This window comes from Ceratina calcarata, unplaced genomic scaffold (genome assembly GCF_001652005.2).
Source record: "Ceratina calcarata isolate Rehan_Ccalc_2016 unplaced genomic scaffold, ASM165200v1 scaffold71, whole genome shotgun sequence".
NCBI classification, from domain to species: Eukaryota; Metazoa; Arthropoda; class Insecta; order Hymenoptera; family Apidae; genus Ceratina; species Ceratina calcarata.
In genome coordinates this window covers 223012-243271 of record NW_017178369.1, presented here as the reverse complement: position 1 = coordinate 243271, position 20260 = coordinate 223012, and the positions used below count along the sequence as shown (strand labels likewise).

Genomic DNA, 20260 nt, shown 5'->3' with positions numbered 1-20260 from the left:
TATTATTAGCAATGTTCTTCCGACGACTGATTTCTTTTTAAAAAATGTGTTTCTAAAGTGCATAAATTTTTGGGATTGACTGTACAGCCAATACATCATTAGGTTCAGGCTCAAAGAAACAGATTCTTGAAAATCATATTGAAATTCAAAATTTTCGGGTCCCGAATGTTTCGAAGATCAAATAGTATTTTTTGCTTAAAACTTTTCACGTCACCGAGCAGAACATCGTAATCAGCGATGAATTATTCTTCAGATGACAATGCGTATCCTGTTGTCACGATTTTTAAGTGACTCGAATTGAAATGTTAACAAGAAAGAATTATATCACAGTCGAAACGTAGGATCGTTGAACGGTTATATAATAATCCTTATCTCCCAGAAACTATTTTGTATGCTTAAGCAATTTCATTCTGAGCCATTGATCGGTATAATCAGTCCCAATCGTAAACTCATCTATTTGCCGTAACAGATCTACTGTGGATTCGTTGCACCCATATTTATTGAGCAAATATCACGAGCAGAACGCTCGTCGAAACTGAGATGCAGCGAAACGCAGGGAACGCTCGATCGAGCTGTATGACCGCAAGACGATCAGACGAAATTAGTCACGCTGCGTTCCTCACAATACGTTCCTTCGCCACGTTTCGATGAATAGACTTTGTCTGGCTTGCGACCGACGAAAGAGAAAACAGTGAGGGCAGCGGTATTAATGCTTTGAGTAGGGAATCATTAGCATCGATTGTCCTTTCTATAACGCGCGTTTGCTGCCGGGCATTATGTGAGGGTTCACACTTCTGAGTGTCGTTTACGGATCATTTTCGCCGATGCACATGCATCGTCGAGGCATATACGACATCATCTCTTCCAGGATCGTTGGCAGCTCTTCATTCAGCTCGATCAAACGATGCCCTTGGTTCATTTTTCGTGTAATCGGTGAACGCGCATAAGTCGTTCTACAAAAATTTTATCGCATCGTATTCACGCTACGTTATAACACCTGAAGATATAATAATTCTAATGTTCTAAATTGTTTTTAATTGACAACGCCGATTATACGTTAACACGATAACAGCTTTAGTTTTCAGTATAATTACACGACATGATGTTGCACTATGCAAGGGATTTATCTAATCTGCTAAACGTCCCAAGTTTCGCCGGGCTGTTTTTGCGCTCTTTTTGATAATTGCTGTTGAAGACTCAGCTCCTTGATCAATATAACATTACACAATAATTTGATAAATGATTCTCTTTTCCTAATGGATACCAATTAAAAAAGTGCTCACTGTTAGACAGACAATACTAGCGATACTATCGTTCCTCGACGATCTATCATGTTCGTATGAATTTACATAAGAAATAGATGTAATTTATGCGGTGCATAAAGGACGTAAATATTACTGTTTCAGGGCTTCCAGCCAGAGGACTATAGAGTTCACGATAAATGGACAACCTTACACCGGTGTGTAATTAAATATCGACCATCTAAGATTGATCGCCGCTAACGATCTGATCGTTTTTAGTGACGGAAGATGTTCCGCCTAGGACGCCTCTCAACACTTTCATACGGGAGTATGCGAAACTGCCGGGAACCAAGGCGATGTGCTTGGAGGGCGGATGCGGTGCTTGCATCGTGTCCGCCGAGGTCACAGGCAAGACAATGTCCGTAAATTCTTGCCTCGTCCCGATCCTGATTTGCAACGGGTGAGTTCTAACGTATCGTTTCACGATCCAAAGGAAATCTATTTCATTTTCTGTGCAATCCACAGTTGGGCGATTACCACGATCGAAGGATTGGGTAACAAGAAGGACGGATACCACACTCTGCAAGCGGCGCTCGCTGGGAAGAACGGTTCCCAGTGCGGCTATTGTTCGCCGGGTATGGTAATGAACATGTACAGGTACGTACTTAGTCACCATTCCTCGCAACTTTTTACTGCTACTACGTTGAGTACTTGTCACGTTTTGCAGTCTCATTCACGATAAAAACCAGACTATGAAGGAAATAGAAAATTCGTTCGGTAGCAACATATGTCGTTGCACCGGTTACAGACCGATTCTGGAAGCGTTTAAAGCTTACGCCATCGATGCTCCGAAGAATCTCGTTCAAGACATTCATGATATCGAGGTGATCAGAAGATTAATAATTAACACAATCATTAATTCGAGTGCCTCTCGAAGCCTGATCCAGCGATTAATTTTCAAGCATTTTATCAGACACTCGTTATCTTATTCAATCGGATTCTAGTTTAATTTTCCGTTGTAGGAATTGTTCGATGTAAAAACTTGTAAAAGAATCGGTCAGATCTGCCGAAAGAATTGTCACGCGTCCGAGGAGACAGCCGAGTGCGACATCGAGATGTGCGTGGGCAGTTCTCAATTTCGCAAAGTTCGATCGGTACAAGAAGTGTTCACCGTATTCCAAAACAATCCCACCGCGAGTTACATCATACACGGTGGCAATACCGCTCAAGGTAATAATTAATTTGTCGCGTCTTTGACGACACATTTACGTTATACAAATCTCTTCACGTAGGCGTATATCGATTGGAATATACACCAGACATTTCGATCGACGTAAACGATGTACCGGATCTACACAAGGTTGACAAGGACGACGACTCTTTGACGCTCGGTGCCAACTGTTCCCTTAACGTGGCCATGAACACTTTTGAGAAATATTCGAAGGATAAAAATTTCGAGTACTTGCAGCATCTCGCTAAACACATCGATCTAATCGCCGGTGTTCCCGTGAGGAACGTGAGTAACCGTGAGCAATCAGGCTGAGCAGTTATAAATCGTCGGAATTTTCAGATCGGGTCAATGGCCGGGAACTTGATGACCAAATACGCGCATCACGAATTTCCATCCGATCTCTTTCTGATACTAGAAACCGCCGGGGCCCAGCTGCACATAGGTAAATGTCTCGAATGTTTGACTCGTTGCAAAGATAGATATAGATTTCATTTCTTAATTAGTGGAAGCTAGTGGTAACAAGTCATCCATGAACTTCTTCGAGTTCCTCAACTTCGACATGAAGCACAAGCTTCTATACAGCGTGGTGCTACCGGCGCTTAGCAAGGAATACGAGTACAGGTCTTACAAGGTACTTAATTCAGTGGAACTCCTTTTCGTCGTTTATTACAGAAAACTTGTCCTAGGTAATGCCAAGAGCTCAAAACGCTCACGCTCACGTAAACGCTGGATTCTTCTTTAAACTGGACGGGACAGGAAAAGTTCTGCAGAAGCCGAACATCATAATGGGCGGAATAAACAAAGACTTTGTGAGTATAACTGTTGGAGAAAATGAAAGAGTGGACTAACTACAGATTTGTCATTCCAGCTGCACGCGTCGAACACTGAAGAATTTCTAGTGGGAAAATCTATCTACGATAAGGACGTTATCAGAGAAGCGTTGAACAAGCTGGACGCGGAACTCCGTCCTGACCATGTCCTACCCGATTATTCACCGGAGTTTAGGAAGCTTCTCGCGGAGGGACTCTTCTACAAGTTTATTCTGAGCGTGAAACCGGAGAACACGAACGAAAGACAGCGCAGCGGTGCAACAATTTTGGAACGTGGCTTGTCCTGGGGGAAACATGAGTTCCAAACAGATAAGAGTCTGTGGCCTGTGACCGAGCCTTTACCAAAGATAGAATCTATACATCAGACTTCCGGCGAGGCGCAATATGTAAACGACTTACCACCGATAGATCGCGAAGTTTACTGCGCTTTTGTTCTAACTACGGTAGCCAATGGAAAAGTGGAGAATATCGACACTTCCGAGGCAATGGTACGACTTTCGCTGATCATTTAATTGAGCATGTTTCAACGTCGATGCATCGTTTTAGAAAATGGACGGCGTGATAGCGTTTTACACGGCGAAAGATATTCCCGGACAAAACCTGTTTATACCTCAATCCGCCAAGCTACCATTCGTGCCCAACGACGAAGTGGTAAGTTAGAAATGTAATGTTAAGAAGATCGAGCTAATACGTGCCTCGCTTTCGTAGCTGTTCGTGGATAAGGAGATCGAATACGCCGGGCAACCCATCGGAGTGATCGCCGCCACAACTTTTGATCTTGCCAACAGAGCAGCGAGCAAAGTACGCGTTACCTACTCCGATTTCGTGCCCAAGAAAATGCTTCTCTCGATCGAGGACGTGATCGCTTCGAAAGATGAATCCAGACTTTTACGGTCAGCCGACGAGCCCGCGAAAACTAAAGGTATACACGTAAATCCGACTTTGTTCGCAAGTGTATCGATCGTTTTCATTTGTTTCTCATAGGCAACGATGTGAAACACGTCGTAGAAGGGGTGTTCAGGTGCGGCGGTCAATATCATTTTACTATGGAGACTCAGTGTTGCGTTTGCATACCGGTAGAAGATGGGATCGACGTATATTCGGCGACACAATGGATCGATCTCATGCAAATATCTATAGCCAACTGCCTTAATGTAAAAAACAATAGGTATTCTATCAAGTAGAACTTGATGTCGACTTGGTTCATCTTTGTTAATAAAAATGCAGCCTCAACATTGTCGTGAGGAGACTCGGCGGTGGCTATGGTGCTAAAATGACGCGTGCGGCGCAGATCGCCGCTGCTTGCGCACTGGTTTCTCATCTCCTGAATCGGCCAGCTAGATTCGTCATGACGATCGAAGCTAACATGTCGTCGATTGGAAAGCGACGCGACACTCGTCAGGAGTACAAGATCGGCGTGAACGACGACGGACGCATTCAGTACTTGAATTCGACATACTGGGGCAACGGTGGCTCCAGTTTTAACGAAATGCAAGGTCCAACCGTGATAAACGCCATGCAGAAGTGAGTAGAAATTGAATTGCACATCGGAGAAGCGAAGTTAATTCGAAACTGGAAATCTTTAGTTGCTATGATTCGTCGACTTGGTCCCGTCTTGGCTACGAAGTCAAAACTGATTTGCCTTCCAACACTTATTGCCGAGCTCCAGGTATTTCACTGTAAATAAACTGGATGTCTTCGACTTTTTTATCGTTCTCGTGTCGCAGGAACTACGGAGGGCTGCGCTATAGCGGAAAATATGATGGAACACATAGCGAAAGTTGTGGGAAAGGATCCTTTGCAAGTCAGATACGCTAATATGCTCGACGAACATAAACAAGTGTTGCAGCCCATGATGGAAGACTTGATGAAATACGCGGATTACGACACGAGGAAGAGAGCTGTGGAAACGTTTAACAATGTAATCACAATCGAGATACGCGTTGCACCTTCGATTCAGACAGAAATTTGAGTATTCTATCGTCACTAGGAAAATCGATGGAAGAAGAAGGGAATATCCTTGATGTTCATGCAATATCCATTGGTGCGTGTCACATCATTCTATGCGCATGTCTCGGTCTATGCTCGCGACGGCACGGTGTCCGTCACTCACGGAGGAATCGAATGTGGCCAAGGAATCAATACGAAAGTAGCTCAAATAGCAGCGCACACGTTGGGCATCGATTTATCGTTGGTCACCGTTAAACCGACCAACAATCTAACTGCCCCAAATAATTCTGACAGTGGTGGCAGCGTGACGAGCGAAAGTTGTGCATATGTAAGACACAATTCGTATCTCACAAGGCAGGATTTAAGAAATATATACAAGCATCTATTTTAATATACTAGGCGACCCTGCAAGCTTGCAAAGTGTTGTTGGAAAGACTAGAGCCGATCAGGCAACAACTGGGAGGAAATCCTTCGTGGCGGGAACTGCTGATGACCGCTTACGATAAATATGTTGATCTCTGCGCGCGTTGGATGTACGTGATTCAATGACGGACTTCCTGATTTAAGCACAAAAGTTAAATATATTCGTGCACAGGTATACGCCGAACGATAAAAGCTTCAAGACGTATTCGATATACGGTGTAGCTATAACCGAGGTCCAAATAGATGTGCTGACTGGACAACACGTTGTCGAGAGAGTGGATATATTGGAGGATTGCGGCAGGAGCATAAATCCGGACGTGGACTTGGGACAAGTGGAAGGATCTTTCATAATGGGGATGGGTTTCTGGACTATCGAAGACCTGATTTACGACCCGTCGACTGGCCAATTGACCAACAATAGGACATGGGTCGGTATTCTTTAATTTCGTACGTAACGGAATTCGCGTGACAACGATATGTTTGCAGAATTATAAACCACCCGGTGCCAAGGATATCCCAGTCGATTTCCGCGTTTACTTCCGTCAGAATGCTCCTAACAACGCCACCGTTCTTCGCTCGAAAGGTAAACTGAATATTTGATAAAGCGAGTGACTCTTGTACAAAATTTGATTGAACATTCTAGCCACCGGAGAACCACCATTATGTTTGAGTTACACGGTACCGATCGCAATTCGTTATGCGCTCGATTCAGCGAGAAAAGATGCAGGAAACAATGATCCTTGGTATCAATTAGGTAAGTACATAGAAATGCGTTTTACAAAGTACATAATTTTAATCGCGGATTGTTTTATACCTCTCAGATGCCCCTCTTACCACGGAGAAAATCCTGTTGAGCAGTTTGACCAGCAAGGAGCAAATGGTGTATTGAAGTGCATTTCTAACGCGAGGCATAATATGAAAGAAAGAGAACGAGAGCTTGCGAGAGAGAGAGAGAGAGAGAGAGAGAGAGAGAGAGAGAGAGAGAGAGAGAGATTGAGGTAGCAAACTAGACATTTTTCTGAATCACCCGATGAGAGTATTCTGTAGTATGCCATATATTATATAAATCTCGTTTATTCCGTTGTAACTTCTGTCGGAACGCGTCCCTCTTTAAGCGTAATAGGTATATAGTCACGTTCGCACGTGGGCGAAAACGAATATGCAAAACGGAAGATGTACACCTGAGCAAACAAATAATATTAGTTGAGACGCTATTATTTACGATTTATTTGTATTAATTAATTGTCACTGAATATCATTACGCTCTACGAATGCGTTATAAACGATTATTATGTAACACATGAATAGCGTTTTATAGAGTATTTAGTGAAATTACAGGATGTATCTGGCCTTCCTTGAAAGCACATAAACGAACCGTGGTTTGAAAATACTGTCATTATCCATCTCACACATCAATTATATATGTATACGTATCTACTTTCCATGTAAGCCACCAGTGAAGACTGTAACAATGATGAATAATTGATGTTATTGAAGGTATAAGTATAATGAACGAAGATTGACGATGACAGAGGATTCAGTGATAGATAGGCACCATATGCGCACCAACTTTGATGCAGGTGGTGGGGAGCGTGATATTGAGAGGACGATACTGGCCAGCTTTCAAATGAGTAACAACTGTAACTTCGTATCAAGTGGTCCGCTACGTACGTTCTATCGCGCTTCTTCTCGAACACACTCGATTCCTCGGTTTAATTAATTAAATACGAAACATGGAATGTGTCCAAAAGATGCAACACCGCGTCGAGTAAGTCATTTCGAATTCTCATTGTATGTCATTGCCGAACTTCTTTTGAGCGAGAAGAATTCCGCGACGCATCCGTCGTGCGTATTTAGTTTCGTAGAAAAATCTTTTCAGGCGAAACCTCGTTTCTTTCGTTCACTTTTCTAGAAGTATTTTTCTAACCGAGAAGGTAGATAGTTCATCACCCGAGTTCAGAAAAGAGAAAGTCGAATAAACCGTTTCGGTGGGAAGTGTGGGAACGAGGTGAACAGCGAATCCAATACGTCTTCCACGGCAGTGAAAGCCGATCCTCGTGAGCCGCCGGTCGATCATGCTTTTTGTTCAGGCTCAAAGAAACAGGTTCTTGAAAATCATAATGAGATTCAAAAACATGTTCAATTTTACCTTGAGTCACGAATGTTTCGGCGATTAAATGTATTTTTCATTCAAAACTTGCCCACGTCACCGAGCAGTACGTCATAACTGGCGATGAATTATTCTTCAAATGATAATGCGTATCCTATTGTCATAATTTTTAAGTGACTCGAGTTGAAACGTTAACAAGACATTCGTATCACGGCCGAAATGTAGGATCGTTGTACGGTTGTATAATAATCCTTATCTCCCGGAAGCTATTTTGTATGCTTAAGCAATTTCATTCTGAGCCAGTGATCGGTATAATCAGTCCCAATCGTAAACTCATCTATTTGCCGTAACAGATCTACTATGGATTCGTTGCACCCATGTTTATAAAGCAAATATCACGAGTAGAACGCTCGTCGAAACTGAGATGCAGTGAAATGCAGGGAACGCTCGATCGAGCTGTATGACCGCAAGACGATCAGACGAAATTAGTCACGCTGCGTTCCTCACAATACGTTCCTTCGCCACGTTTCGATGAATAGACTTTGTCTGGCTTTCGACCGACGAAAGAGAAAACATTGAAGGCAACGGTGTCAATACTTTGGGTAGGAAATTAGCATTAATTATCCTGTCTATAACGCACGGTCGCTGCCGAGCGTTATATAAGAGTTCACGCTCCCGAGTGTCGGTTACCGGTCATTTTCGCCGATGCACATACATCGCCAAAGTATATACGACATCATCTCTTTCACGATTGTTCGCAGCTCTTCATTCAGCTCGATCAAGCGATGCGATATCCTCGGTTCATCTTTCGTGTAATTGGGGAAAGCGCACAAGTCATTCTATTAAAACTTTATCGCACCGTATTCACCCTACGACCTCGTCAATAATGACTAAGACCAATTCGAAGGTTCTAAATTGTTTGTAACTGACAGCGCAGATTTTTATACGATAACGCGATGCTAGTGATAGCTTTAGTTTTCAACAAAATTACATGGCGTGATGTTTCATTATGCATATCTGAAAACGAATTTATCTTATCTGCTAAGCGTACCAAGTTTACCCCGGCTGTTTCTGCGGTCAGTCATTTTAATAATTACTCGTAAAGACTCAGCTGCTTGATCAATATATCATTATGCAAATACTTGATAAACGATTCTTTCTTCCGGGTTGGTCAGAATTAGAAAATTCTTCACTGTTAGACAGACAATACTACCGATACCATCGTTCCTCGACGATCTATCATGTTCGTATGAATTTACGTAAGAAATAGATGTAATTTATGCGGTGCATAAAGGACGTAAATATTACTGTTTCAGGGCTTCCAGCCAGAGGACTATAGAGTTCACGATAAATGGACAACCTTACACCGGTGTGTAATTAAATATCGACCATCTAAGATTGATCGCCGCTAACGATCTGATCGTTTTTAGTGACGGAAGATGTTCCGCCTAGGACGCCTCTCAACACTTTCATACGGGAGTATGCGAAACTGCCGGGAACCAAGGCGATGTGCTTAGAGGGCGGCTGCGGTGCTTGCATCGTGTCCGCCGAGGTCACAGGCAAGACAATGTCCGTAAATTCTTGCCTCGTCCCGATCCTGATTTGCAACGGGTGAGTTCTAACGTATCGTTTCACGATCCAAAGGAAAACTATTTCATTTTCTGTGCAATCTACAGTTGGGCGATTACCACGATCGAAGGATTGGGTAACAAGAAGGACGGATACCACACTCTGCAAGCGGCGCTCGCTGGGAAGAATGGTTCCCAGTGCGGCTATTGTTCACCGGGAATGGTAATGAACATGTACAGGTACGTATTTAGCCAACTTTCCTTGCAACAATTTACTGCTGTTACATTGAGTACTTGTCACGTTTTGCAGTCTCATTCACGATAAAAACCAGACTATGAAGGAAATAGAAAATTCGTTCGGTAGCAACATATGTCGTTGCACCGGTTACAGACCGATTCTAGAAGCGTTCAAATCTTTCGCCACCGATGCGCCGAAGAATCTAGTTCAAGACATTTACGATATCGAGGTGATCAGAAGATTAATAATTAACGCAACGATTAATTCGAATGCCTCTCGAAACCTGATACAGCGATTAAATTTCAAGCATTTTATCAGACACTCGTTATCTTATTCGATCGGATTCTAGTTTAATTTTCCGTTGTAGGAATTGTTCGATATAAAAACTTGTAAAAGAACCGGTCAGATCTGCCGAAAGAATTGTCACGCGTCCGAGGAGACCGCCGAGTGCGACATCGAGATGTGCGTGGGCAGTTCTCAATTTCGCAAAGTTCGATCGGTGCAAGACGTGTTCACCGTATTCCAAAACAATCCCACCGCGAGTTACATCATTCACGGTGGCAATACCGCTCAAGGTAATAATTAATTTGTCGTGGCTTTGACGATACATTTACGTTATGCAAATCTCTTCACGTAGGCGTGTATCGATTGGAATATACACCAGACATTTCGATCGACGTAAACGATGTACCGGATCTACGCAGAATAGACAAGCAGAACGACACTTTGACGCTCGGTGCCAATTGTTCCCTCACCGTAGCTATGAATACTTTTGAGAAATATTCGAATGATAAAAATTTCGAGTATTTGCAGTATCTCGCTAAACACATCGATCTAATCGCCAGTGTTCCCGTGAGGAACGTGAGTAACCGTGAACAATCAGGCTGAACAGTTATAAATCGTCGGAATTTTCAGATCGGTTCGATGGCCGGGAACTTGATGACTAAACACGCGCGTCGCGAATTTCCATCCGATCTGTATCTGATACTAGAAACCGCCGGGGCTCAGCTGCACATAGGTAAATGCCTCGAAATGCTTAACTCGTTGCGAAGATAGATATAGATTTCATTTCTTAAATAGTGGAAGCTAGTGGTAAGAAGTCGTCCATGGACTTGTTGGAGTTCCTCAACTTCGACATGAAGCACAAGCTTCTATACAGCGTGGTGCTACCGGCGCTTGGCAAGGAATACGAGTACAGGTCTTACAAGGTACCTAATTCAGTGAAACTCCTTCCGTCGTTCATTACTGACACTATGTCGTAGATAATGCCACGAGCTCAAAATGCTCACGCTCATGTAAACGCTGGATTCCTGTTTAAACTGGATGGGACAGGGAAAGTTCTGCAGAAGCCGAACATCATAATGGGCGGAATAAACAAAGACTTTGTGAGTATAACTGTTGGAGAAAATGAAAGAGTGGACTAACTACAGATTTGTCATTCCAGCTGCACGCGTCGAACACTGAAGAATTTCTAGTGGGAAAATCTATCTACGATAAGGACGTTATCAGAGAAGCGTTGAACAAGCTGGACGCGGAACTCCGTCCTGACCATGTCCTACCCGATTATTCACCGGAGTTTAGGAAGCTTCTCGCGGAGGGACTCTTCTACAAGTTTATTCTGAGCGTGAAACCAGAGAACACGAACGAAAGACAGCGCAGCGGTGCAACAATTTTGGAACGTGGCTTGTCTTCGGGGAAACATGAGTTCCAAACAGATAAGAGTCTGTGGCCTGTGACCGAGCCTTTACCAAAGATAGAATCTATACATCAGACTTCCGGCGAGGCGCAATATGTGAACGACTTACCACCGATCGCTCACGAAGTCCACTGCGCTTTCGTTCTAACTACGGTAGCCAATGGAAAAGTGGAGAATATCGACACTTCCGAGGCAATGGTACGACTTTCGTTGATTATTTAATTGAGCATGTTTCAACGTCGATGCATCGTTTCAGAAAATGGACGGCGTGATAGCGTTCTATACGGCCAAAGATATTCCCGGTCAAAACGCGTTTATATATAAGTCCGCCCAGCAAATAGGCCTGTTGTACGACGAAGTGGTAAGTTGCAAATGTAATGTTAATAAGATCTAGCTAATTCGTTCGTCGCTTTCATAGCTGTTCGTGGATAAGGAGATCGAATACGCCGGGCAGCCCATCGGAGTGATCGTCGCCACGAGTTTTACTCTTGCAAACAAGGCAGCGAGCAAAGTACGCGTTACCTACTCCGATTTCGTGCCCAAGAAAATGCTTCTCTCGATCGAGGACGTGATCGCTTCGAAAGATGAATCCAGACTTTTACGGTCAGCCGACGAGCCCGCGAAAACTAAAGGTATACACGTAAATCCGACTTTGTTCGCAAGTGTATCGATCGTTTTCATTTGTTTCTCATAGGCAACGATGTGAAACACGTGGTAGAAGGGGTGTTCAGATGCGGCGGTCAATATCATTTTACTATGGAGACTCAGTGTTGCGTTTGCATACCGGTAGAAGATGGGATGGACGTATATTCGGCGACACAATGGGTCGATCTCATCCAAACGTCCATAGCCAAGTGTCTCAATGTAAAAAACAATAGGTAAACTATCAAGTAGAGTTTGATGTCGATTCGATTCATGTTTGTTAATAAAATTGCAGCCTCAACATTGTCGTGAGGAGACTCGGCGGTGGCTATGGTGCTAAAATCTCGCGTGCGACGCAGATCACCGTCGCTTGCGCTCTGGTTTCTCATCTCCTGAATCGGCCGGCTAGATTCGTGATGACGATCGAGGCTAACATGTCGTCGATTGGAAAGCGATACGACACTCGTCAGGAGTACAAGATCGGCGTGAACGACGACGGACGCATTCAGTACTTGAATTCGACATACTGGGGCAACGGTGGCTCCAATTTTAACGAAATGCAAGGTCCAGCCGTGATAGAGGCCATGCAGAAGTGAGTAGAAATTGAATTGCACATCGGAGAAGCGAAGTTAATTCGAAACTGGAAATCTTTAGTTGCTATGATTCGTCGACTTGGACCCGTCTTGGCTACGAAGCCAAAACTGATTTGCCTTCCAACACTTATTGCCGAGCTCCAGGTATTTCACTGTAAATAAACTGGATGTCTTCGACTTTTTGATTGTTCTCGTATCGCAGGAACTACGGAGGGCTGCGCTATAGCGGAAAATATGATTGAACACATAGCGAAAGTTGTGGGAAAGGATCCTTTGCAAGTCAGATACGCTAATATGCTCGACGAACATAAACGAATGTTGCAGCCTATGACGGAAGACTTGATGAAATACGCGGATTACGACACGAGGAAGAGAGCTGTGGAAACGTTTAACAATGTAATCACAATCGAGATACGCGTTGCACCTTCGATTCAGACAGAAATTTGAGTATTCTATCGTCACTAGGAAAATCGATGGAAGAAGAAGGGAATATCCTTGATGACCATGCATTATGCTTTTGCTTATTTCGGAAAATTCCACGCGCTTGTCTCGCTGTATGCTCGCGACGGCACGGTGTCCGTCACTCACGGAGGAATCGAATGTGGCCAAGGAATCAATACGAAAGTAGCTCAAATAGCAGCGCACACATTGGGCATCGATTTATCGTTGGTCACCGTTAAACCGACCAACAATTTAACTGCCCCAAACAATATGGTCACTGGTGGCAGCGTGACGAGTGAAACTTGTGCATATGTAAGACACAATTCGTATCTCACAAGGCAGGATTTAAGAAATATGTATACAAGCGTCTATTTTAATATACTAGGCAACCCTGCAGGCTTGCAAAGAGTTGTTGAACAGATTAGAGCCGATCAAGCAACAACTGGGAGGGAATCCTTCGTGGCAGGAATTGCTGATGGCCGCTTACAATAAAAACGTTGATCTATGCGCGCAGTACATGTACGTGATTCGATGACGGAGTCCCTGGTTTAAGTAGAGAAGTTAAATATATTCGTGCACAGGTATTCGACGGATGATCAGGACCTCAAGGCGTATCCGATATACGGTGTGGCTATAACCGAGGTCCAAATAGATGTGCTGACTGGACAACACGTTGTCGAGAGAGTGGATATATTGGAGGATTGCGGCAGGAGCATGAATCCGGAGGTGGACTTGGGACAAGTGGAAGGATCTTTCGTAATGGGGATGGGTTACTGGACTACCGAAGATCTGATTTACGACCCGTCGACTGGCCAATTGACCAACAATAGAACATGGGTCGGTATTCTTTAATTTCGTACGTAACGGAATTCGCGTGACAACGATATGTTTGCAGAATTATAAACCACCCGGTGCCAAGGATATCCCAGTCGATTTCCGCGTTTATTTCCGACAGAATGCTCCTAACAACGCCACCGTTCTTCGCTCGAAAGGTAAACTGAATATTTGATAAAGCGAGTGACTCTTGTACAAAATTTGATTGAACATTCTAGCCACCGGAGAACCACCATTATGTTTGAGTTACACGGTACCGATCGCAATTCGTTATGCGCTCGATTCAGCGAGAAAAGATGCAGGAAACAATGATCCTTGGTATCAATTAGGTAAGTACATAGAAATTCGTTTTACAAAGTACATAATTTTAATCGCGGTTCGTTTTATACCTCTCAGATGCCCCTCTTACCACGGAGAAAATCCTGTTGAGCAGTTTGACCAGTAAGGAGCAAATGATATATTGAAGTTTCCTTTTATGATTCAAATAAAATAACCCCCATTGTTGATTGTTATTTAAAAACCGTTTGTGATGTTCTTATTACTAGTATTCTTACCAATACAATAATGAATCAATTCTTAAGAAATTAGGAGCTAGTGTATACCTTTTCGTATTTCTTCGATTCCCGTCCCCATTTAAGGATGTGTTTGTCACNCAACAATAGGACATGGGTCGGTATTCTTTAATTTCGTACGTAACGGAATTCGCGTGACAACGATATGTTTGCAGAATTATAAACCACCCGGTGCCAAGGATATCCCAGTCGATTTCCGCGTTTACTTCCGTCAGAATGCTCCTAACAACGCCACCGTTCTTCGCTCGAAAGGTAAACTGAATATTTGATAAAGCGAGTGACTCTTGTACAAAATTTGATTGAACATTCTAGCCACCGGAGAACCACCATTATGTTTGAGTTACACGGTACCGATCGCAATTCGTTATGCGCTCGATTCAGCGAGAAAAGATGCAGGAAACAATGATCCTTGGTATCAATTAGGTAAGTACATAGAAATTCGTTTTACAAAGTACATAATTTTAATCGCGGTTCGTTTTATACCTCTCAGATGCCCCTCTTACCACGGAGAAAATCCTGTTGAGCAGTTTGACCAGTAAGGAGCAAATGATATATTGAAGTTTCCTTTTATGATTCAAATAAAATAACCCCCATTGTTGATTGTTATTTAAAAACCGTTTGTGATGTTCTTATTACTAGTATTCTTACCAATACAATAATGAATCAATTCTTAAGAAATTAGGAGCTAGTGTATACCTTTTCGTATTTCTTCGATTCCCGTCCCCATTTAAGGATGTGTTTGTCACGATAAAATGCTGCGAAACACTGATTCCGTAATGAAATAAGGATTTGAATGAGGAATTGAACAACGAATTGTAACGGTCGTGGAAAAACAAAATGCCGCCCGTGACGTATGCAGTCTGATTGCGCAGTAGCCGAGTGCGCATCCCATTGGGCTTCAGTCCTCGCGCGTCTGTGCCTGTCGCGAGACGTAGTCGGTGTCACGTCCGCGTTCACGAGGACTTTGTGTGGACTCTCGACGAATAAACTGGTGCGTAGTTACGGTTATTTGTTCCTGACCTGTGGAAATACTGGAGGACGTTACGAAAGCACCAGCGGAGTGCATGTTGTGGCCATGGAAAGCGTCCTGGAACCTCATCGGTAAGCGACGCTACCTCGCCGACACGTACACGTCGAGATAGTTTTTACGTAATTATAACTCTTTTTTTCACGGGTTATCAAGCTATATCAGTTCGAGGTTTCTGTATTTCGAAATAAATCAATCATCGCTGACAGACACTGTGCAGATCGAGCGCGAACCTAACTTTTTCTCAACGTATCGTCGCATTCAAAATGGATGCTTTTGCCGGTTAAAATAGTGTTCGGCTGCGTATGCAATATTTACTCGTATCGAATGCCGCGAACTGTTATAGCGACCTTTGTCTCTTTCCATTGCCCCAAAGACGTTCACTTCGAACTGTCGTAGGCATTTACTTAATGTCTATAACTGCCAGAATGACAAATGCGTAGTTATGAACGGTTTCCCTGATTCTGCAATCTTATCTTATGTGCTAATACAGCCGGATGCGGCAATTAGAATGATCGCGTCTTGGATACCATCTCTGGATTGTTGTAAATCCATGAAAACGCGATTGATACAAGCCTCGTTCGACGAGAGTCGATAGAATTACGCGAGTTAGGGTGGTGTCGACGATCGAGAAACCGCATGGTCGTGTTTCGTTCGTAGGGTTTCGTTTTTTCTCGAACCATTCGTTCTTCGCGCCTTTATTCCCTGCGTACGTGACTAGTTCTAATCACCTCGCTCATCACGCACCTGGTCTTTGATCCGACGGTTACCGGGTTTCGCCAATGCTACGTTCGAAATTCGAAGCTTATCGCATACACCCGTGGATATTATTGACGGTACATGTCGTTGACCCGACGGAACAATTGAAGTACGATGTCACGTTTCAACGTGTACACGTAACTCTGCTCATGTTCAGTGGAAACGCGAATTAAAATCAGGATATTCCGTGAAGCCGGGAATACGTTCGAGGATCAAACGACTAGCTATCTTAATTCAAAGTCGCTTAATTGTTACCGGTACGTAGAGCAGCGCGTGCACTTACGGCTAGATGCCGCTATATGTATGTACGTCGGATGAATTTCGCGTACAACTCCGACGAGATCTTGCGACCGTTTTACCTGCCTTCGGGGAAACGAGTTATGTATTATACGGATTATGTCACGACTCGCGGCTCTCTATTGTCATTGGTCGCACGGCCAGGAGCAAAACGGTGCAAACCGGTTTGCTACATCGGCAGAAAAAAAAGCCGTTGTTCCTGTTTAACGAAAATTGGTACGAACGCAATTTGCGGCGTCAGCGTTTGACGTCAGTCGGTCGGCGATAAAGTAAAATTAATTGTATTAATTCCCCGCAATAAAATTAATCCCCACGCGCGTTGAAAGTAGCGAAGGAGCGAACGGTTTCGATGTACCACGGAGACACGCGTGTGACGTCAAATCGCATCGTTTCGATGGAAACCTGTTTGAACTGGAATCACGCGATAGCGTATCGCTACCATTTTTTTTACTAAATGTTACCCAGCTTCGTTCCTCGACCTGGAAGACTGTTTAATACGCTTTAGACAATCCGATTTTATTTTCAACTCGCCCAGGCATCACTTTGTAACGCGCATCGCCGATCGCGAAAAATTCATACGGGTGATGGTCGTTGCGATGCTCGGTACCATGTTTCATACGGTATTCGATATGATCACAGACGTGATAATAATTAATAGAGTATCAAGGATGGAAATGGGTCAACGCAAAGTCGCGTCCGGGTCGTCTTGACCTGTACGAGTCCGGTTCTCGGTGTTCGATTATCGCGGAATCAATTCGTCGACGACACGGTATCTACAATTTATTAAGCTAGAGTGCATAATCGCATTGGCCGGACGCGTTCCGGTCCGTGGCGACGGGAAGTATGGGAGGGGAATTTGGTAGAATTTTTCTTGGCAGTCGGTATTTTGAGGTTTTGGATGCTTCCTTGGACCTGCGCGTTACGCATTCTGCAGAGGCAATCAAAGATCACCCTTTTTTAATGCGGTGGATCGGCCGATTCCCTCCGAGGGACAGGAGACCTTAGAGTACGAATTCAGGATGACACATCGTTGTCCCGATTATCGTGGGGCGGAGGAGGATGGAGGGTCGATCGAAACCGAGAATCTTTCTAGATTCGGTAGCGAACTGACGCCGTATCAAATTCGTGCACGGCCGAGAGCTAGAAATATTCGAACGATAGTCGGGTGCGAGGAGGACAGCTCCGCGCATATACGGGTCAGGGACTTGGAACTTAATTGTGCGGCGTTAAAATTCCGCGAATCCGTTCGCCCCAGAAGCATCAAGAGTTATTAAGAAATATCTTTCAGCTGAATCCTCTCGTCTCGCGTCAGGCCGGAACCTTTTGAACTTTTTGACGTTTACTCGAGTACATGCGCTCGACTGCTTTACAAAAGGATTGATGGACGCGAGGGTGGGAAGCACCACCGATCCTACACGTGTGTGTAGGACGTAGCGCGCTCGTGCAAAACATTGTATTGGTCGACCGTGTGACGACGCCGGGAGTCGTCGGTCCGACGGGAGAGAAAACGAATCGCGCTGCATAATAATTTGCCAATGAAAACGATAAAACCGAGCGGAGAGGGGTCGGAAAATGAAAATGGTACGAGGAGGAAGAAGCGAAGGGAAGACGGATAGGAAACGAGGGTAGTGTGTTAGAGGGTTGGGCGGTCGAGGCGCGGCGATTGCGAGTAGCGCAAGCGCTTGGAACTCGGAACATGTCGAAAAGCGTCGCGACGACAGTCGAACGAAGACCGCAGTAACGCGCAGATCGGGCGCAGTGAACAGCACCGAATTCGTGCGCACGAGGGTCCTTCAGCCTCTCCCTCAGCCTTTCTCGCGCGCACCTCTATTCTTCTCTCCCCGATCTACTCTCTCTCACTCTCTCTTTCCGTATCTCTTCTTCTGTCATTCTTTCTTACACGATACCCGGACACGCGCGTACGTACGCCCTCCGAGAAAGGAAGCGACCGGGAAACTTTGCGCCCACCCGAAGAAGGTACCTGGCCGACGGAACCGCCGACGCAAACGGTTTCGTCCCGTATACGCGGAAACTATGTAGAGCGAGAGGACGAGGGAGAAGTCAGGGACCAGCGACGTATCCGTAAAACGAAAACGGAAGACACGCTCGCGTGCGCGCGCATGGACGAGGCTCGTCGATGTGCGGGCGTTGCATGGCTCGTCGGTCACTGATGACACGCGATCCGTTCGACCCAGCCCGTATGAAAAGTACAAAGGAAAGAGCGTGGAACGTCGTTCCGAGCGTATGACCTTGCGTTCGCGTTTCGTGGTGGATCTCGGGTCTGCTCCGAGGGAGAACGAGAGCGGCGTTCCTCTTTTAGAAAGCTGCCCCTGCGTGTGATCCGCGCGGTGGAGGCGCGATAAACCGAGTGTGCCCGGGGTTATAGGTGTTCTCCGTGTCGGAGGGACGCAGAGGACGGCGAGAAGTAGAAAGGAGGAGGAGGAGGAGGAGGGTCGGTCGTGGGTCCGAGGTAGAGTAGGGGTCGACGGAGGGAGAAGCGATTTTCCGACGGTCGTCGGCATAGTAGTGCATGCGCGGCGCGTCGCGACGCGGCGCCTCGCGGAGAAAGAGTAAGAAGTAGCGAATTCGTCCTCTCCTCGGTTTCTTCCCGTGCGTTTCATCCTCGTAGACGGTCGGCCGTCGAGCAGCAGTGACACGCGCGTGTCCTCGCCTTCCTCGTTCGCCGCTCGAACCAACGACGCCTCCACGTTTTCTTTCTCTCCCTCGTTTCTCCCGTTCGATTCCCCTTTTTCCGTTCCCTCGCACGACACACGTACGCGTACGAAGGAGCGCGCGCGCTACCGCCGCGCTACTCCCACCCACCGTCGTCGTCCCCCGTGTTCTTCCCGTGTATCGGAGTGTGTCGGAGATTTTGACCGGTGTGTCCGCTGGATTACTACTCGTCTCCTCGAGCTCGTCCGCGCATACAGCGAAAACCGCTGGTCCGCTCTCCGGGGGCCGCGCGTGTATTTTCGTGCGTCGCGCGGGGTCTCGCGTTCGTCGGTGGACTGCGCGCGCGGAACGCGAAAGAGAGGCTCGCTCCGTCCGTTCTCTCGGTCTCCCTCGGAATCTCCGTTGAGCGAGGTGACGAGGACGTGTGTCGTCCTCCTCCTGGTCCTCGGCCGTCGCGTTCTCGTTCGTTCTCTCGCCAAGGGATCCACGTACACGCTCGCGGAGTGGGAGAGAGACTCGGAGTATCGTCTTTTTTTGTTTTCGTTCCTGGTTCCTTTTGGCAGTCTCTCGTCGTCCTCGGGCGTGCAGCGGCAGCGGCGACAAGCGGCGGCAGCCGGCAACAGACGTCGGCGGCGGTGGCGGCGGGCGTCCGTGACACGATCCAGGGGAATCGAGCGGATCCGTTTTGTTCGTGGTTGCAAGTACATACGAGTGCTCCGAAACGCGCGAATAAATGTGTCGGTCACGGTACAAGACGTGAAGCGGGGGCATACACGGCAAGTCAGTATATTTTTAGTAGCAAGCGCCCAAGAGCTAAGGCACAGAGTGGTATAAACGGCGCGCAGTGGCCTGATGAAGCGGCGTATGTGACATCAAATTTCTCTCTCTTGCCACCTCGACGAGACACCGAGACATCTTGCAGACCATCAGCGGCGCGGTGAGTTCAGCCCCGTACCCTCGACCGATTGATTCGCCATTCCGCGAAACACCCCCCCGCGCCAACCTTCGCACCCACCCGACTACCAGTGGAACCGCGCGAGTATCTCTCTCACCCCCCACGTTCACGTCGCATCCGACCCGTCGTCGTCCATCGCACATACGTACACGTGTGTCCACGTCTCTCTCGTCCGCTATA

The 20260-nt window shown here is 45.8% G+C and overlaps 4 protein-coding genes across 20 annotated transcripts in view; 3 read left to right on the top strand and 1 right to left on the bottom strand.

Annotated features, from left to right (window-relative positions):
• The window catches only part of LOC108630202 (xanthine dehydrogenase/oxidase-like), an 8058-nt gene extending 995 nt beyond the window's left edge, over positions 1-7063 (top strand). The window contains exons 1-23 of one of the 2 annotated variants that reach the window (XM_026817905.1): positions 1200-1333; positions 1407-1459; positions 1521-1701; positions 1767-1898; positions 1969-2125; positions 2264-2471; positions 2534-2757; positions 2812-2914; positions 2976-3103; positions 3159-3281; positions 3341-3790; positions 3849-3953; positions 4011-4224; positions 4287-4470; positions 4530-4826; positions 4889-4971; positions 5030-5223; positions 5293-5580; positions 5652-5785; positions 5848-6103; positions 6162-6258; positions 6319-6429; positions 6497-7063. In XM_026817905.1, coding sequence (XP_026673706.1) covers positions 1332-1333; positions 1407-1459; positions 1521-1701; positions 1767-1898; positions 1969-2125; positions 2264-2471; positions 2534-2757; positions 2812-2914; positions 2976-3103; positions 3159-3281; positions 3341-3790; positions 3849-3953; positions 4011-4224; positions 4287-4470; positions 4530-4826; positions 4889-4971; positions 5030-5223; positions 5293-5580; positions 5652-5785; positions 5848-6103; positions 6162-6258; positions 6319-6429; positions 6497-6564 — 3792 coding nt within the window. In that variant the 5' untranslated portion in view covers positions 1200-1331 and the 3' untranslated portion in view covers positions 6565-7063. Of the gene's footprint in view, positions 1-1199; positions 1334-1406; positions 1460-1520; positions 1702-1766; positions 1899-1968; positions 2126-2263; positions 2472-2533; positions 2758-2811; positions 2915-2975; positions 3104-3158; positions 3282-3340; positions 3791-3848; positions 3954-4010; positions 4225-4286; positions 4471-4529; positions 4827-4888; positions 4972-5029; positions 5224-5292; positions 5581-5651; positions 5786-5847; positions 6104-6161; positions 6259-6318; positions 6430-6496 lie in introns of those variants that run through there. The other variant, XM_018033326.2, reaches the window with a different exon arrangement.
• LOC113464979 (uncharacterized) overlaps positions 1-20260 on the bottom strand; it is a 35750-nt gene that overhangs the window by 15175 nt on the left and 315 nt on the right. The window contains exon 1 of one of the 3 annotated variants that reach the window (XR_003389822.1): positions 14400-14449. The exons of 1 other annotated variant lie outside the window; for it this stretch is intronic. Coding sequence is in view for 1 of the 2 variants with exons in the window: in XM_026817929.1 (XP_026673730.1) it covers positions 15066-15256 (191 nt within the window). In the remaining variant the exon portion in view is untranslated. Of the gene's footprint in view, positions 1-14399; positions 14450-15065; positions 15266-20260 lie in introns of those variants that run through there. One more of the 3 variants, XM_026817929.1, reaches the window with a different exon arrangement.
• Positions 7334-14381, top strand: LOC108630201 (xanthine dehydrogenase/oxidase-like). 3 transcript variants are annotated; one of them, XM_026817902.1, is made up of 24 exons: positions 7336-7443; positions 8985-9028; positions 9102-9154; positions 9216-9396; positions 9462-9593; positions 9664-9820; positions 9959-10166; positions 10229-10452; positions 10507-10609; positions 10672-10799; positions 10854-10976; positions 11036-11485; positions 11544-11648; positions 11706-11919; positions 11982-12165; positions 12225-12521; positions 12584-12666; positions 12725-12918; positions 12988-13275; positions 13349-13482; positions 13545-13800; positions 13859-13955; positions 14016-14126; positions 14194-14317. In XM_026817902.1, exons 1-24 carry the CDS (start codon positions 7414-7416, stop codon positions 14259-14261), a joined length of 3864 nt encoding a protein of 1287 aa, XP_026673703.1. In that variant the 5' UTR covers positions 7336-7413; the 3' UTR covers positions 14262-14317. The 3 variants fall into 3 exon arrangements, with proteins under 3 accessions (XP_017888813.1, XP_026673703.1, XP_026673704.1); XM_018033324.2 differs by lacking the exon at positions 8985-9028 and having other exon boundaries at positions 7334-7443; positions 14194-14261; XM_026817903.1 differs by lacking the exons at positions 7336-7443; positions 8985-9028 and adding an exon at positions 8159-8387 and having other exon boundaries at positions 14194-14381.
• PMCA (plasma membrane calcium-transporting ATPase 3) overlaps positions 15300-20260 on the top strand; it is a 55499-nt gene continuing 50538 nt past the window's right edge. For 10 of the 12 annotated variants that reach the window (XR_003389820.1, XM_026817916.1, XM_026817915.1 and 7 more), the window contains exon 1: positions 15300-15470. The gene's annotated coding sequence lies outside the window, so the exon portion shown is untranslated. Of the gene's footprint in view, positions 15471-18178; positions 18430-18959; positions 20063-20260 lie in introns of those variants that run through there. The other 2 variants (XM_026817907.1, XM_018033259.2) reach the window with 2 other exon arrangements.

What these genes read in the sequence shown, in the direction of transcription:
- LOC108630201 (XM_026817902.1), top strand. Translation starts at nt 7,414, where the DNA reads ATGTGTCCAAAAGATGCAACACCGCGTCGA. An exon ending in ATGGTAATGAACATGTACAG is followed by an intron (nt 9,594 to 9,663) that starts GTACGTATTTAG and finishes CACGTTTTGCAG; the next exon opens with TCTCATTCACGATAAAAACC. An exon ending in CCAGTGTTCCCGTGAGGAAC is followed by an intron (nt 10,453 to 10,506) that starts GTGAGTAACCGT and finishes CGGAATTTTCAG; the next exon opens with ATCGGTTCGATGGCCGGGAA.